The sequence below is a fragment of the Chelonoidis abingdonii genome, chromosome 4, assembly GCF_003597395.2.
Source record: "Chelonoidis abingdonii isolate Lonesome George chromosome 4, CheloAbing_2.0, whole genome shotgun sequence".
In the NCBI taxonomy this organism is placed as follows: domain Eukaryota; kingdom Metazoa; phylum Chordata; order Testudines; family Testudinidae; genus Chelonoidis; species Chelonoidis abingdonii.
The window spans coordinates 153,131,515-153,150,223 of NC_133772.1; the positions used below are offsets into that span (position 1 = coordinate 153,131,515).

The 18,709-nt window shown below is 41.2% G+C and overlaps 1 protein-coding gene across 2 annotated transcripts in view; it reads right to left on the reverse strand.

Moving 5' to 3' along the window:
* The window catches only part of CGRRF1 (cell growth regulator with ring finger domain 1), a 241,739-nt gene that overhangs the window by 217,051 nt on the left and 5,979 nt on the right, over positions 1-18,709 (reverse strand). The window contains exons 2-6 of one of the 2 annotated variants that reach the window (XR_012655854.1): positions 14,895-15,034; positions 13,204-13,381; positions 12,859-13,006; positions 4,393-4,500; positions 1,924-2,637 (exon numbers count right to left, since the gene is read on the reverse strand). Coding sequence is in view for 1 of the 2 variants with exons in the window: in XM_032771489.2 (XP_032627380.1) it covers positions 2,290-2,637; positions 4,393-4,500; positions 12,859-13,006; positions 13,204-13,381; positions 14,895-15,034 (922 nt within the window). In the remaining variant the exon portion in view is untranslated. Of the gene's footprint in view, positions 1-226; positions 2,638-4,392; positions 4,501-12,858; positions 13,007-13,203; positions 13,382-14,894; positions 15,035-18,709 lie in introns of those variants that run through there. The other variant, XM_032771489.2, reaches the window with a different exon arrangement.

The following is an 18,709-nucleotide window of genomic DNA, read 5'->3' on the forward strand; positions in this document are numbered from 1 at the left end:
CTCTACTTGTATTCCTGTCCTTGTCTATTTAGATTGGTAGCTGTTCCCAGCAGGTTATGTGCAGGGAGCACAATGGGGCCAGATCTCAGCTGGTGCCTCTGGGTGCTCCTGTAAAATAAATAAATAAATAGCCCCGGAATCAAGGAAGAGAAGTTACCTGTATAAGCAAGTGGTAAGGGGCCAAGGGGAAACACTCCTTGTGAAAAAACAACAAGGAGTCCAGTGGCACCTTAAAGACTAACAGATTTATTTGGGTATAAACTTTTGTGGGTAAAAAACCCACCTCTTCAGATGCATGTCCAAAAAGAGCATTTGTAATGCAGGGCACAGGAGGCTCAATGTTCAAAGAGGCTAACCCTGCCCAGGGAATCTCAGACAAGCGGCTCTGGGACACTGCAACTTTGTCTCTGGGAGCGTACTGAGGGATGTTCTCATAGTCAATACACGGTTAAATTAGAAATAATAACACTTAGCATCCAGCCAGCACTTTCTACTTTCAAAAACTCTTTGCAAACATCATTCAGTCCTCACAACACCCCTGGCTATTATCTCTGTTTGATACATGGTGCAAGTGATGCTTCCTTAAAGTTACCAATGGAGTGACAGGGAGCCGAGATTAGAATTCTAGAGGCAATCCCAATACTCACTATAATAAACCACGCCACTTCCTAATAAATCACAGGTGGCCTAGTGCATTGTCTCTCAACCTCCCAAAGACCACCCATGGCTTCTTGGCATGACCTTCCAGCTCCCATAATCCATTCTGGTCACGAAGGTTTTTGCAACTGGAATCATGGCAAGAAATTGCAGATCATTTAGGGCTCTGGATTGGGGACTCCTTCTGTGCAGTGCTCAGCTTAAGGGAAGCACCAGTAAAAGAGGCTGGGAGATGTCTCTTGAAGCCAGGCTTTCCCTCCACAAAGTGAGTGCTGTGTGGAGGGAAGGGGGAGGCCTGAGAAGCTACTCTGGGAATGGAGGGGCTGGTGGAGCAGTGGCAGAGCAAGGAGGAGGGAGCAAATTTCTCCTCTCTCCAAGCCCATCTCCATACTGAGGGTGGGAGTTTGCTATTTTTACTTTGGTGTCTCATCCCACCAGAGGAGAAGTCCTGGCCTAGAAGTTACATCACCCTGAATTACATTAGCCTTTCTTGTGAACAGCAACATTTCTCTTCTCACCACCTATTTTTATTTTTTTATTTTATTTTATTTTATTTTTTTTATAAGACGACAATTGTGTTTTCTGCTGTCTTTCAGCTCCTTTTCTTACTAGTGATATGAGGGAAGGTAACATGGTAAGCCTGTTCTCATCCACGGGGAGGTAATGAAGGATATGGGAGAGCTGGCAAACCCACAGACTAGGCTGTCCATGCCATGGAACAGGACATGCTGCCAAATTCACATCATCTACAAAATAATTAGTCTCTTCTCCTTGCAAAAGTTAGCCCTTCATAATCCATAGCTGTCACACTAGCAAGAGTTAAAGCCCTAAGTGCAGTGTGGCAGTCCATACACAGTGGGCTCACTTAGATGTTCTACTTGCTTGATAGTCAGTAGGAGCCTGAAGTAAAACTCACTAACATCAATGGGAATATTTCCAATCACTTCAAAGGGCTTTGGATCTGGCCACGTGCACACAGAAAATCTCTTTCAAAGCAGCAGAAACAAAATACAATTACAGAAGGTCCATTCCCATTAATGTACTGAATATCCTTAACTCCCAGTAACTTCAACAGGAGTTGAGCAGCCCAGCACTTCCCATGACCAAGTTCGTCAGATACAAAATAAATACATATGGATTTATACCGAAACTAAGAACAGATTCTTAAATATTTGGTTTCCTTCATTTCTCATTCTTTAAAGTGCTAAATATCTAAATTATACAGGATTACAATTATATTTTTTTTCTAACTTCACATTTAAAAACCTATACATATAGGAAAAGTACTTTTCAATTTCAGTTGTATGTAAGCCTTTGTTCTTTTCTTTTTAATGTTTAGCTCACCTAAATCTACTTGTCAAAGTAATCTCTAATACTTCACGAACATCCAGTGGACAGTTATCAAAAAACTCATTCTTCATACTCCTACACACTTCTTCTGTCCATATTACCAGTGCATATGCAGCATTCCAGTAACTGTATGCAGTGTGGACATGAAAAGTATGCTTAAATTGGTCTAGTACCTAACAGCAAAACCATAAAGTTACACTGCAGATCCTCCCATGGACAGAAAATGCTTTAGGTTTTACATCACGCATTTGAGAGTACAACTTGATAATTCTTGGCTTTCCACTAAAAGTCTGCTCTGTGGGGAGCATCCTGGAAAATGTGTTCAGGTTCATCTTGATCTTGCTCCTTTTTACTGCAAAGTGGAAAAGATTCTTGAACAAACTGCCTACACATTGGACACTGTTGAAAATATTTCACACACCCATCACACAGACACGTATGCCTGCAGGGCAGGAGGACCCAGTTCACTGTTCCATTTTGGCAGACGACACAGTCTTTACTGTTTTCATCATGTAAGTCTGATTCAACTTCGGCCAGTCCAACCTTTTCCAGCAAGCTTTTGTCAGTGCTGCTCTCTCCAGAGGCATTGCTCAAGGGTGGGACACTGTTGCTTGCAGACATGAAGAGTTGCTATGGACAAAACACACACAACCAAATTTCAGCAGAATTCAGTAATTGCACATTGTCATGTGATCTACAACAGAGCAAATGTTAACTAATGTGGCCTTTCTGCTCTCTACACACATGCTTCCTATTCAGTTCAACACAGGATAGGGTGACCAGATAGGAAGTGTGAAAAATCAGGAGCGGGGGGGGGCGGGATTGGTGCCTATATAAGACAAAGCTCCAAATATTGGGACTGTCCCTACAAAATCGGGACATCTGGTCACCCTAACACAGGACCAAATTCAGCCTTGGAGTGAATGGACACAACTCCCCTGACTTCAGTTATGTCTATTTTGAGAAGATAAAAGGTGCAGAAACACTAATGGGAAAAATAGAGATAAGGGACCAGATCCCCAGCTGCCACAAATCAGGGTAGTTCATGGACTTCAGTGGAGCTATACAGGTTTACAATGGATGAGGTTCTGGTCAAGGCTTTGTACTTTCTAGCATGCTGCTCCATATGCCTGGAGTAATGTCCCTCACCTCTTCTACCAAGCACATACTCTCTCTCTGCCTTCAAATCCACCACATTTTATCATCTCTTGTGCTTTCTTGTCTCATTTTATCTAGTCTGCAAGCTCGTCAGTCTCGGTCTTTCATGTTTGCAAAGGGTCTGTGTTTGCAAAGAAGGACCTAGCACTCATGATGCTATATAAACACTGTGTGTAAAACAACAGCATCACCGACATATCTCAAACATAGAATCCCAACATACTGGAAAAGGAACACCCGACTCATTAAGAGAATGGGTAACACTGAAGTCTACATTAACTTCCTAAAGTGTCCAATTGCAAGGGGAAACAGAACTTTTTGAAGATATCTGGCTACTGACCTATCTGAATGGAAACCTGCTCTTACATTCTATTCTAAAAAGCAGTTAGAATACCAGATACACAGAGCGTATATCTATGTTTATAAACACAAATTTGTACACACAATTCAAAATTGTAGCGATTATGCAGATCCATTATTGTTTGTTTATTGTCAACAGTATGTTTGACGCAGTAATAATACCCCCACCATAAAGCATATGGGGATTTTTTAGGGTGGGTTATGTGGAGCAAATATCTACCACACAAATTCCTGGACTTATTGAGATAAATCTATTCATGGTTTAAACTTCAAATCAACTGAGTTCCATCAAGGAATGAAATTGGCCCATTCCTTGTAATTCATAGATACTATATAGACATTATCTGTGTATTAAGTATATTGTATTTTACTGTTATACTATAAAAACAAAGACTTTAGAAGTTATCATAAATTATTGCCAACATCCACTTTCGGCATACTGATTTAATGCTGCATGCTGGGCCCAATCCAAAGTCACGGAAGTCAACAGAAGCACTCTCAGTGACTTGAATGGGTGTTGGATCAGGCCAATTCTGAATACTCTGTAATATCTGCAGCTATTATTCCTGTTAATCTGTTACTACCACTTTGATAAATCAGGAGGGCCTGGGGTTGCCTGGAATATAAATATATACAAATAAGGGATTTCTGTAGGAGAGTTCAAACATTTTCAGATATGAATGTAGGTTGCATTGTAAGTCTGCATGGAACTAATTCAGTGACAAGATAAATTTAACCATTATCCAGCTCCCTGCATAATACCAGACTGAAAAAAACAGACACTGTACCAATTTAGAGTAACTGTAGTCTACACAAACTAAATGAATATTGCAGTCAGAGCGAAGTAAGACTCAGAACACAGCTTACCTTAAGGTCATGAAATTGACCTTGGGCCAGAAGCAGATACTGATATAATATTCTGCAGGAAAGTCTGTAACTCTCATCGGGAATATGAATTACGGATACCATTGAAATCTAAAAACAAAGGTTTTATTTAGCACTGTCTCCTTCCTTGTTGATTTATATACGTGCAGTGACATGCACATCACACACAAACAATAGGGAGTCTATTAAGAGATTAAACAAGGTGAAACAAGTATATTGTTCAGTTTATGTCTCTTCCTGGCGTGTTTAACTGTTTGTCTTGTTTCTAAGGGCTGCTGTCCCAGATAGCTGTTGAACATGTGATCAAACAGACCAATCCAAGCGTCAGATTCTACAGCCACTCTGTGCTGCATAACTTCTTCTGTGGCTAATTCACAGTGAAGATTATCTTACTACTGCTCCCAGCTAATGGACTTGGGCCCAACCAGAAAAACATTTAAGCACATGTAGTCAAAAGTAGACAAATGCTTAAATACCTGATGACTGTAACCTCTTTGGGACAAAGGCTGTCTTTAAGTTCTGTGTTTGTACAGCACCGAGCACAATGGGGTCTTGGTCCAGGACTAGAGCTCCTCGATGCTATGATAATACATTACTGTTTACTATTGTATGTGCCTCATGCTGGACCTCTGAAGAGCAACGAATTTCATCCAGAGAGAGCATGACTGAAATTGTGACTCGCTCTTGCACAAGGGCACAAAAAGAGGGAGTGCAGGAGCAAAACTCCTTGAGTACCCAGTAAAAGCCAATCACAATCTGGCCTTAAAGAACCATAAATAGTACAAGTCCAATATGACTTGCTCTTCTGTGGCTGGATTCTATCCTGCCTTGGACAATAGCAGTAACAAGCTAAGTTCTGACTGCAGAATGTCTGTTACTGATGATGTAAAGGGAGAACACCTCCACTGTCACTTTCCTATTTGTGTTCTCCTTGCTACCACAAAACACGCAGATCCCAGATGGCATTTAGAGGTATCATCATTCAGCCTGTACACAGAGCAAATACAGGACATAACAGTCACTGAGAAGAACAAGATATGGAACCTGCAGACTGATTTTTACAGTAACTTTGCTGACAATAATAGTATTTTATGCTTATGAATTGTTTTCAAACCAAGAAAACAACCAACCAAGCAACCATAATGGATTGTAAAGAAGAGCGAAGCTCAATATTATTGCAAATTCCAAGGCTCTCGGAAGAAAGAGGAATCTATAAGATGTTTTTTGTTTAAAGTTATTTAACAAGCTTGGGGATCAGATATGCACTTAGGATACCTCTAGTTAGCTAATGCAAATATAAAGCATGCAGAGATTAAATGAATTAAACATATGTATTTATCCTAATCACATTTACTATCCCCCAGGGCTAGCTAGAGCCTCATTTTTTAATCACAGTATATTGTATATCTTAATAGTGATCCATTGGTTTAGTTTTGGAATCAAGATGTCCCTAATGCTCAGAATGACAGATCTGGTATTAGATAACAAGAATTTAAGAGCCAACAGCCGCAGTTCTATTAGTATAATTATGCTGTGTCGATTTGCAATAAGCAATGATTGTTACACAGATCCCTGCTTAATAAATGGGACCTGGTCTGCAGCTGCATTATCAAAACTATGTTTTAGTTCACAAGAAAAAATATATAATAGAACAGTAGACTATATTGAGTATTATCTCTTAAAATAGTACGCAAACCCTCTGTGGGTATATATACACTGCAATTACAAATCTACAGCTGGCCTGTGCCAGCCGACTCAGGCCTGGTCTACACTACGCGTTTAAATCGATTTAAACAGCCTTAAATCGATTTAACGCTGTACCAGTCCACACTACAATGCTCTTTATATCGATATAAAGGGCTCTTTAAATTGATTTCTGTACTCCTCCCCGGTGAGAGGAGTAGCGCTAAAATCGATATAAACATATCAGATTAGGGTTAGTGTGGCCGCAAATCGATGTTATTGGCCTCCGGGCGGTATCCCACAGTGCACCATTGACCGCTCTGGACAGCAATCTGAACTCGGATGCAGTGGCCAGGTAAACAGGAAAAGCCCCACGAACTTTTGGAATTATATTTCTGTTTGCTCAGCATGGAGCTCTGATCAGCATGGTGGGATGCAGTCCCAAATCCAAAAAGCTCGAGCATGGACGTACAGAAGATACTGGATCTGATCGCTGTAATGGGAAAAACAAATCTGTTCTATCAGAGCTCCGTTACAGAAGAACGATGCCAGAGCGTTTGAAAAAAATCTCCAGGCTACACTGCTGCGTGACAAGCGTAACGGGAAGCCAGAGACTCAAATGGACGCTAATGGAGGGAGGGGTACTGAGGACTCCAGCTATCCACAGTCCACAGCATTCTCCGAAAAGTATTTGCATTCTTGGCTGAGCTCCCAATGCCTGTAGGTCAAACACATGGTCTGGCGTGGTTCAGGGAATAGCTCCTCAGTTACTCCCCCCCACCAGTGAAAGAAAAAGGAAAGAAATCGTTTCTTGACTTCTTCACTGTCACCCTATGTCTACTGAATGCTGCTGGTAGACGCTATGCTGCAGCAGTGAAGCGGCAGTATTCGCTCATCTCCCCTCTCCGGTGGCAGACGGTGCAGTAGGACTGGTAACGGTCCTATAACCCTGAGCGTCCAATCTGCTTGATAACTGCTCAATACCTACATGTGGCCTGAGATGAGGCCGGCCAGGGGGGGCGCCTGGAAAAACAGGAATGATTCTGTCACTCCAGTAGATGGGACAGAACGGCTGGTAACCGTCTTCATCATTAGCAAACTGGGGCTGAGCTCCATCAGCCCCCTCCCTTTCATGTGTAAAGAAAAGATTCTGTACTGCCTGGACTATCATAGCAGTGGATGCTGGGCTCCTCTCCCCCCACACCGCTTAATGTCCTGCCTGGACTATCATAGCACCGGAGGCTGCCTCCCCCTCATTTTATGTCACTAAAAACTCAAGTGTTTCTAATTCCTGCATTCTTTATTACTTCATGACACAAATGGGGGGACACTGCCACGGTATCCCAGGAAGGTGGGGAGGAGGGAAGCAACGGGTGGGGTTGTTGCAGGGGCACCCCCTGTGAATAACTGACACGGAGCAGCTGTGCTCTCTGATACACTGGTCCCGTACAACTTGCCCCATATTCTAGGCAGGACTGACTCTATTTTTAGAAACCATAAAGAGGGGATTGACTCGGGGAGTCATTCCCAGTTTGCTTTGTGCCCCGGCCGATCTCAGCCGGGGCACTCATGATAGCAGTAGACAGTACAGAGGGGGAGAGATAACTGTCATCTCATTGCCAGTTTACTCAAGCAGCAGACGGACAGAACATGGTAACCATCTCTGCTATCATGCAAAAAGCAAATGAATGGTGCTGTGTAGCGCTGGAGTATCGCTCTGTCCGCGGCATCCAGTACACATACGGTGACTGTAAAAAAAAAGCTGAACGGCCTCCATGGTTGCCGTGCTATGCATCTGCAGGGCAATCCAGGAAAAGGGTGCGAAATGATTGTCTGCTGTTGTTTTTCCTGGAGGAAGGAATGACTGACGACATTTACCCGAACCACCGCGACAATGATCACCCCAGAATTCCAAGGGGCGGGGGAACTGCAGGAACATGGGATAGCTACGGAATAGCTACTCACAATGCAACGCTCCAGAAATCGACACTAGCCTCGGACCATGGACGCACACCACCGAATTACTGTACCTAGTGTGGCCGCGTGAAATCGAATTTATAATATCTATTTTATAAAACCGGTTTAATGTAATTCGGAATTATCCCGTAGTGTAGACATACCCTCAGGCACACGGGGCTTGGGCTGCAGGGCTGTTTCATTGCAGTGTAGACTTCTAGACTCCGACTGCAGCCTCACCTCTGGGACCCTCCCACCTTGCAAGGTCCTAGAGCCTGGGCTCTGGCCTGAGTCCCAGGACCCTGCGAGGTGGGAGAGTTCCAGAGCTGAGTCTGCAGTCCGAGCCCAGAAATCTATACTGCAGTGAAACAGCCCCACAGCCCAAGCCCCATGAGCCTGAGTCAGCTGGCACGGGCCAGCCATGGGTGTCTAACTACAGTATAGAAATGCTGTTAGGGTTCTCACTATCCTCTGTGTTTCAAAAGCTGCTAAAAAACCCAGGAGAAGCAGCAGTGTATGTAGATTCATAGAGTTTAAGACCAGAAGGGACCATTAGCCCTGACTTCCTGGATATTACAGGCTGTTAAATTTCAGCTAGTTACTCCAGTATTGAGCCGAATAACTTGTTTGACTACAGCATAAATATGCATTTGGCTTAATCATATTTTCCAGAAAAGTAACCAGTCTTGAAGACATTAAGATATAGAAAATCCACCACTCCCCTTAGCAGATTTAACCATCACCCTCATTGCTTAACATCTGTACTTAATTTCTAATTTAAATGTCTCTGGCTTCAGTTTTCTAGACACTGGTTCTTGTTCTGCTTCTCCACTACATTAAGAGCATTTTGGTATTTTTCTCCCCACTAAGTGCTTACACACTGTAATCAAATCAACTCTCAGTCCGTTTCAGCTTATCAGAAAGATTAAGCTCTTTATGTCGCTCTCTAATGCATTTTCTCCAGCTCTCAAATCATTCTTGTGGCTCTTTTCTGCACCCTCTCCAATTTTTCAACTTTCTTTTTTAAATGTGGACAGTATTGGTCTCACCAATGCAGGACACAGAGGTAAAAATCATTCACTTACTCCTAACTCAGTACTCCCGTGTGTCTACCTCCAAGGATCACATTAACCCTTCTCGTCACAGCCTGGCACCGGGAGCTCGTTAAGTTGCTTGCCCACTGTAAACCCTAAATCCTTTTCGGAGTCACTGCTTTCCAGTAGGTATGAGCTGCATTCCTTATCTGCATGTGGCTGTATTTAAACACATTTTGTTTGAATGGGCCCATCTTACCAACCAATCCAGACTGCTCTGTATGATCCCCCTGCCCCCATTGTTATTTATTGTTTATCTATTGTGAGATAGTCTGATTAACTAACATGTCACGTCATTTATAGTCACTGTATGTTGAATAGATTTAAGAGCAGAATTATCCAAATATAAAGTTGACCAGCAGTCAGAAGGGATACATATGTATTAGGCACCTAAGTACGTAGGACTGAAATCTAAGGCCTATAGGCTGAGGCCTATAAAATGTCAGCTTAGCCATACTAGGCCAGAGGCTTAAGCAATGCTTGACATAAGATGGTGGCCAAAGAATAACCCAATGCCACAAGATTACGGGAAAAGATGTGCCAATGAGTGGTACTGTGAAAAATTAACTGCAAAGGTAACTTTGGACTACAAGGTACCTGGTAGTCAAATTTCTTCTAACAAATGCCCTAATCGATGTGCATAAACGCTAATGAGAACAAAAGGAACTATAAACAACCTTTGAAAAATGGGGTTCCCAGTATTCTTAGGGGACACAATGCAAATAAGGAAAAAACGGTGGACACCTTCATGTACATGTGCGGAGTATTAGGTGAAGTTAGAATCAGAAGATAAACTAGGGCTCCCAGACTGGATAAAATGAGTTGCCTATGGGAAAACACCAGCAGGAATCATCCCTCCACTGATGATCAGTTGAAAGGAATCCATCAGACCTTAAGCATATTGTTAAGGATGTCAGCATGACTGTATTTGTAACTTTAGCATAGGTCTTTATAGGATTTCTATATGCATGTCTAATCATAACCTTAATTGTAACTTCAGTAAAACTTGTAAAGCAGACTAGACCTTGTGTGTGTGAACATATGTGGGGTCACTATCTCTGGTCTTTGTGTGTTCCTAGAGGCTCTAAATCTGAAGCAGATAGCAGAGATGATGTTCACTCTCAGCTTGAAACTGTAGCCACGCGAGTCAAACCCACAATGGTGTAATATAACATTACTACATTCACTTCAAATAAAATAAAAGGCTAGAGTGACATCCACACATTTTACTATCAGCAGTCATTTTATATTTACTTCTAGATCCCTGATAAAATGTTGAATAGGATCAGGCCTAGTCCCCATCCCGTTGGAATCCCTCTAGAAACACCCCCATTGACAACTACTTTTGGAGATCTGTCAGCCAGTTCTTAATCCATTTAATGTGTACTTTTCTGAGATTGTAGTCCTACTTTTTAAAATCAGAACATTGTGCACTACTAAGTCACACAACTTACAAAGAAAGTAAATTACATCTACACAGTTACCTTTATCAACCAAACTTGTAATCTCAAAGAATGAAATAGGTTTTGTCAAACAAACCTATCTTCCATAAAACCATGTTCATTGGCATTATATTCCTATCCTTTAATTCTCTATGAATTTAATCACATATGTAGCTGGCCCTTGCATCTCATATATAGTTAGTAAACATGGTTATTTGGATCCCTTCTGCTCATGCAGTTGCCTCATTTTACCTATGTTGTGTAAATAGCAAGTGATCCAATAAAAACTTATCTAGCCATGATAATGGAGCAAATAATTAAGCAATCAATTTGCAAACACCGAGAAGATAAGACGATGATAAGTAATCAGTCAGTTTAAATAAAAAACATATTTTAAATGTGTTAGCTGAGATTTCTGATAAATACATTTCATTTTCTCCACATAGATGAGACCTTTGATTCATGAAAACTCATGATTTCTACAATCCCATGCTTGATTAAAAAACCCACACATTATTTAAGTAGACCTCTACCCCAGATATAACATGAATTCGAATATAACACGGTAAAGCAGCACTCCGGGGGCGGGGGGAGGGGCGGGGCTGCGTACTCCAGCGGATCAAAGCAAGTTCGATATAACACAGTTTCACCTATAATGTGGTAAGATTTTTTGGCTCCTGAGGACAGCGTTATATCGGGGTAAAGATGTACCAACAAATGCCAGTTGTGTGACAGCTATTAAAAAAACCAAGCATGAGTTTGCAGGGGAACATACCAGAGGTTTACCTTGGATGTATTGTTAGACTTAAATATAAAAATGCTTCCTTAAGATTTGTACATATCAAAAATGTTTTTGATTAAGAATATTTCAGCATTTACCATTTTCATTTAGTGATTATATTTCTGAAGTTTTGCATCAAAGTTAGATTCAATCCTTCCATTTGGACCATGAAAAAGACTAGAATCTCTTTCTGCTTTTAATGTACAAGTGGATTCTGCTTCTGCTGCTTTGGCCAATTGAAGGGTGTTTGACAATGACAATCAGGAAGAAAAACTATCAAAAAAAAAAAAAAGAAAAAAAAAAAGGGAAAATAAAGTGGGTTTCTCCCCTGGTAGATGATGCAAAAAATGTCATGTTAAACAATCCAGCTTTCTCATGTTAGTTTAAGAAACCTTCTTGCAAGTTTGTTAAATCTACATTTTATCTTTATTAAACTAAACTGAATTATAAGCATACTTGGATGTACTGACTGGGGAAGGAGCTGGATACATTTTTCTGTTGAGGCCTTTATGGTGGGGTAGCAGGAAGCTAAGGGATAGGAATAGTTGGAAAAGGTAATATGTAAGTTTTCCTGGGTATTATTTTGGCCATAACTAATTTCTATATTAGTATGTAGAGAAGGTCAATCGTATTGGGGAGTTTGCCTTCAAATGTGTGTGACTCGATATACATTAGTATTCATGCAACTAAAACTATTGGAACAAAATATAACATTTAAACTCAGAAGGACACTGGATAAATACACATATTGCACATTGAACACTCAGGAACTGAAATCAATTCCTCTGTGGGAAAAAAAAGTTTTGGAAAGGATATTAAACCTCTTACTTCAACATTTAAGCTAATCTCTAACTATTAGGTATTAGGAGAAGATTTTCATGGGGAGTAGGTTACTGAGTATCCATCTACTGTGGGATTTTTGCAACTTTCTCTGCAACATCCAGTGTTGCCATTGTCAGGACAGGATACTGGACATGATGAGCAATGGGTCTGATCTGGTATGGCATTTCTTACAGTCCTAATCCTCTCCCCAGAGATCAGTCCAAATAGTTCTGCCAGGTACTGGGGTGAATCCCTCTTCTTGACCCACAGAAGTTACAAAAGCTAAACCAAATCAAAGGGTCCACAACACTCCATATGGTAGGGGAAAGGAATTGCAGTGATTGATACCCGGGCCTGACACTTCCTTAGCCCTCATGCCCTGCTCCAATGTGCTGGCACACAAAGACCTTCATGGATATGAGCTCTGTGTTGTGCAGAGGGTGAGCACTTCCTGAATGGCCCACACATACATTCATCCCCATCCACACACAGCAGGACCACCAGGTTCCTCTGTTTAGCGAGCCATCATTAGTGCAGAGGGGAGGACTACATTCTGTTTTCAGCCAACATGAGAAAAGCAAGCCAGTCTTTCTACTCAATCCTAATGAACGTTCTGAAGCATCCAAACACATCAGTACGGTGCCCTGCTATACATTCTAAAATTACTCACAATGTCGTATATTTCTCTGTCGTCTTCGTCAGCTAAAGTCAACAAAGCTACCAGTGGGTAACGAGATCTAGGCACTGGGCCAAAGCCTGCAATTTGAGCATCTTCTGGCAACTGACAGTATTTTTCTTTCGTGTCAGTTTTTTTAATGCTTTATTTGTGTAAAGGAAAACAATCAATGTCACTGCAATTGAAGACAAATGTGGCACTTGCACTAAGAGTATTCTCAATCTTATTCATTCATAAATACACAGTGCCAAAAACTGCAGACTGCTCATGAGGTTCAATTCTCACTGTGCCAGAAAATTAGCATAGTTTGTCAAAATATTTTTTTAAATAAAAGGATACAAATACTGCTGTCGATACACGTATTCGCCGTAGAGAGCATCTTCTAGTGCCTGTGGAGTCTTTATTCTGAAGCAATAGACGTGTTTCTGCAAAGCTTCGTGTAGTTTTTGAACACTGCACCCCCAGTAGCATGTAAGGATACAGTCTTCCAGACAATCAGGTGTCAGTGTTATGCCCCCTTAGAGAACAACATATAAGTGCATGAAAAGAAAACGCATCCTACACAATGCAAGATCACCAGTATACAGAAATCCTGAATTTACCAACTGTAATTCCTTAAGGTCAGCAGAAGGAAAACAATGCCAGTACCCAGATATTTTTTTTAATTTAGAGTGGCTTTAGAGCACTTGAAAGGGCCATGAGGTGCCTTTTGCTGCTCCAAGGGCACCTCATGCAAGGTAAGATTTACTGCTGACAGCATTATATGTACTAGCTCTTTTAGGGGGCTGAGTATGACTCCTACCCCAAAGACTATGCTGTTTGGAAAATGATATTTAACTAGACTTACATCCTAGCACGCTCCTGTGCTTGATGGAAGAATCAGGCCTTATTGCGTGTGCACAGTGAGGATTAACCTATGTGCAATATTTCTTTCCCCACTTGTTATCAGTGCAGGAGACAGCAATACTTAGCCATTAGGGACTGATTTTAAAAAGAGTTGTAGGCCAGACTTTCAAGAACTCAGCATCCACAGCTTGGGACAGATTTTCAGAAGAGCTCAGCTCCCACTTCCGGTCAGATTCAGAGAAGCACCCAACACCCAATATGCTGAGCTGTTTGGAAATGCCGATCAATTATTCTGGTGCCTGAATGGGAGTTGTCAGTGCTTCTGGAAATTCTGGCCCTGTAATGCCAAGACTCTTTGTGGGAAAAGAGATGAGGAGACTTGAGCTCATTACTGCAGTGATTTTTATTTGAATACAGGAAGGTTTTACAGGTTTGCTGCCCGACTTTGACACAGGCTGGGAGAGGATCTCCTGAATTCTGCGGCGGCTCTGGAATCGACTGGATGTGCGAACAAAGCAGCACTTAAAAAAAAAACCACACAAACGAACTGCAAGCCACCACTTGGGTTTACATCACAAGCACATACACATATCTTTCTTCTTTGGCTGGTATGGACAGCCATACAGGAGGAGATTGGGAGTAAGGGGGCTGGGCTGAGACCTGGCATTGCATCTATATAGATCTAGCTTCCCCAGAACTTTGTGCAAGGAGAAGAAGGGGCTCCTATACCAGTTCATAAGCTACAATAGCACAGTGGAAAGCTGCTCGTCAGCTGAGCTCACTGTTCCCAATTGGTGCAGAAAGGCACAGATCCCCTGCCTCTTTGCAATTCACCCGCATCGGGCCCAATTATTTCGATTTCAAGTGGATGGGACGGATTTCATAATGAATGAAGTTGCATCCAGTATTTTATCATCTCCAGCTGTTTTTAATCACTGAAAATATTTGTTGCTAGAGCAGGTTTTATTAATGAAATTTATATCACTCAAAAAAATCTAATTTTTGAGCCCCACAATATTGACAGTGCCACTTTAAAACACACAACGTTTTGATAAGCTGCATAAGTATAGCTATTTCTATGGCAACTGTGTAAGGAAACACGTTATGGCAAGGAAAGTGAGGGCTGGGAGCTATAGGTGGGGAAAGGGCACTGAATAAAACCTAACATAAAAAAATCCACTGACTTGTTATGGAAACTGCAGCAGGATGCGGAATTTCTAAGCCAAAAGGATTCTTCACTTGTCTCATCTGCTTTTTGGATACTCTTACGCTGGATTCTATTTCTTCTGAATTTCGCAGGATCACAGGAACATCCCGACCAAACCTGAGAGACATGGAATCATTATATGCATAAGTGGGCATGTGCTGGTGCTAGCATATTTGAACTGCCTTGCGGATCTAAATAACAAGCAACACAATAGAACTATAGCTTGGAATTACAGAATATGTGCTAGGATGCATGCATAGTATATACCGTCAATCAAAAACTGGATCTATGGAATACAGTGGTTTACAGTAATAAAAGTGGGAATCTTTAACACTAGTAAGAACATAAGAATGGCCATGCTGGGTCAGACAAAGGTCTATCAAGCCCAGTATCCTGTCTTCTGACAGTGGCCAATGCCAGGTGCTTCAGAGGGAATGAACAGAACAGGTAATCAAGTGATCCATCTCCTGTCCCCCATTCCCAGCATCTGGCAAACAGAGGCTAGTGACACCATCTAAGCCGATCCTGGCTAATAGCCATTGATGGATCTAGCCTCCATGAATTTATCTAGATCTTTCTGAATCCTGTTATAGACAAACTTTTGAAGGGAGAGTATTTTCCCTATTTTTCAAAGTTTTGCAGAGGTAAAGTAATGAAGATGATTAGTGCCCTCTAGTGGTAACGTTTTGACTAAACTTCCCCAAAACCAGATCTTTAGGAGCTGCTGCTTGCTCAGTGGTAAGTGAAGTTGCTTTCAGTGTTGGGACAAACCTGATGCGTTGTGTACTTTCAGCAGTAATAAGAAATTAGAGCCTGATCCTGCACCCCTTGAATTCACATAGCTTTTGTTATAGCCACTGGGATTTGCGTTCATGAGGACCACAAGATCCGGGTTTAACATTTTAATCTTGATTATGAAGATGTTTCTTTGAGTCAGTTTCTGCTTCAGGCCCAGAATCAAAGCCCAAAGAAGCTGACGGGGAGGCTCCAATTGATTTCAACAGGGTTTGGATCAGGCCCTCAAGGCTGAGGTTAGCATACTAGCCCAGGTGGGGTCATTTGTATCAGTCAGGATCCTTGGCCATCATTTTTTAAAATCACAGCTCCCTATCTATCTTTACTCACAGGCACTGTTAAGCATGATATTTAGCCTGAAGGAACAAAGAGAAAATACTGCAGGAGGATCCTATTAAATACAAAATGCAGGATTTTCATATTCTTTGAATGCAGCTTTTAAAATGCACCAGCAACAGAAAGCCGTGATGTACACAATATAAGAGCAAAATACACACTCATTTCTGTTTTCAGATAAATTCACCTTTAGAAGTGACTGGGGATGCTGTCCTGGAAACATCATGATAATTCAGAAGGCAGTTTTAGGGACTGAACAGGAGAAATGTTGTTTCTGTATTAATCTATCCTAGATTTTATACAAAGGAAGCAGCAGACATAGCTTGAAGGGTTTGGGGCTTTTTGGTCACTTATTTTATATATTGTCATTTATTAGCTCCGGCTGCACCATTAACATTTATGACTTAGTATATTCACCACTGCTAGCTGTAAAGTTGAAGTGATGGCCCTTTTAAAGGGTTTACAATGTTGGTTCACTCAGTCATCAGCATATTACACCCTGGGGAATTCTTCGGGATGCTCTACCTGTTTCTTCATAACAAACTCCCTGATAAGGATGGCATAAAATGTATGAACTTACCCAGATTTATTGTTTCCATTAAATATGCTAGACTAGTTTGCTGTCACAATGAGATGGGTCTCATACCAGCAAATCAAGCTTAAAGGGACACTGTCAGTTTAAATCTAGTCAGTTTTAAAAAGTGCTAAAAAAAGTTTCAGCTACGTCTGTCTCTGAGCCTGTCTGAATTTTTGTGGCTCCACAACCAATTTCCCTCCTCTGTCGCTGTGTGAAAGGACCACGAAAAACAACAGTGGAAGCAGAACTATATACAAGTGCTGGCAAATGGACAACTAAAATGAGATTTGTTTTTCCTCTAGTCTGTTAGCGTTTTATAGAACATAAAGTGTTACTTGTAACAACAGCAAGTAAAACATCAGACAGAAGTGTGATTTTCAGGTTGACAGTGTCTCTTTAAGAAATGAAACCTCAAGACTGTTCTTGGTAGCAGCAATATGTTCCCAGTAGCTTAAAAAAGGGCTCCCAGAACCACTGGATTTCTTAGCCTGCTTATCAGGATTGCACATATTCACAGAAGGGAGGCCTAATAGGCTGGAAAAATTGATAGAGCATTTTTATTTAAAAGATGAATGTGTATCATAACCATAATCAAAGAAGGAGACAACAATACTTGGCAAACAAGCTTAGATTTAACTGCACTTTGTTGGCAACGTTCACCCTTTTTCTATAGTATACTGAGTAACCTGGTAATTCAGCAGTGTTCAACTTGTGCCCAAATGGCCAGTTCCTCAATCAGCAGCGCTCTACTGACTTCACTGGTATTATACTGATTTACATTAGTTGCAGTTCTGACCCTGAGGGGGATGGATTTAATATTTTGCAGGCTATCTCCCCAACGATTGCTTTTTTAATATACCAGCTCTTTTATGCCACCTGGCTGATTCCAAAGGTAAAAAGCTTTGCTCTTTGGAAGCATTTTGCATTGGTCAATAGCAATCAGATATTCACCAGGACAAGCAGACATGGAGAAACAAGTCTCTAGTATAGAGTCTTTTCATCAGCGAAAGGCAAAAAAATGTGTTCATCGATAACTAGATGTACTGAATACACAAGGCCCTTCATTTTCAGTTTTTATCTTGTTTAAAGTTTCCCAGGAATTTATCAGGACTGATTAGCAAAAAATATATAAAGTGAAAAATCCGTGCAAAAAATTAAGTTTGCAGTTTTTTAGGTAAATAAAACTTCTCCTTTTTTTAAAAATCTTAAAAACATTCTGAAACATAGTTGTATACAGGTTTCAGAGTGGTAGCCATGTTAGTCATCGGATGCATGGGTTTTAGCTCATGAAAGCTTATGCTCAGATAAATTTGTTAGTCTCTAAGGTGTCACAAGTACTCCTGTTCTTTTTATAGTTGTACACAGTTTTTCATTTTTGATCCATTTTACCATAAAAAGTAGTCCATTAACTTATTTGCTTTGAATGCTGATTACCAACTTACAGACATGATGGATAAATATGGGGTGGGCGGGGGATTTGACAACAGTATATACACTAGTGCTTAAGTCATTCCAGTACTTCTAACCAGGGTTCCCACTCTGGTCCAGGTTACTGTGCCACCATCTCTACTTCTGGAATGGGCGCAGAAGTGGAAGAGGTGGAGGAGACAGTGTGAGAAGATAGTGTCCTCGTTTCCCCCATCTTTTCCACAGCCTCTTCTAGGTGCAGTCCTGGGAGTTATGACACTTCCAAAATTCAGATAGTAGTAAAAACCTAATAATGGCTTCTGTGAAACCAGGGAAACTTTCAGTTAAAAAAAAAAAAAGGAAAAAACTGAAAATGAATACTAAATTCGAAGTTACAATAGCACTGTAAGGAGAGTGAAATCAAGGTTAGAATATGATATTCTAGTTATCAGGGGTCAGATCCTTAACATGTGGAAACTGATGTAGCTCCATTCAAATCAACGGAGCCACATCAGCTTATACAGGCTAAGGGTCTGTCCAGGGGCGGTGTGACGTTATTGATATAAACTGGGACCATATAGAACATGGGTTGCAACCAAGGTCCTGTAGTGGCACCAAATCCTATGCAAAGGGGGTCATATAAGGTGTCTAAGACCAGGTTATGGGTTACTGGTTAT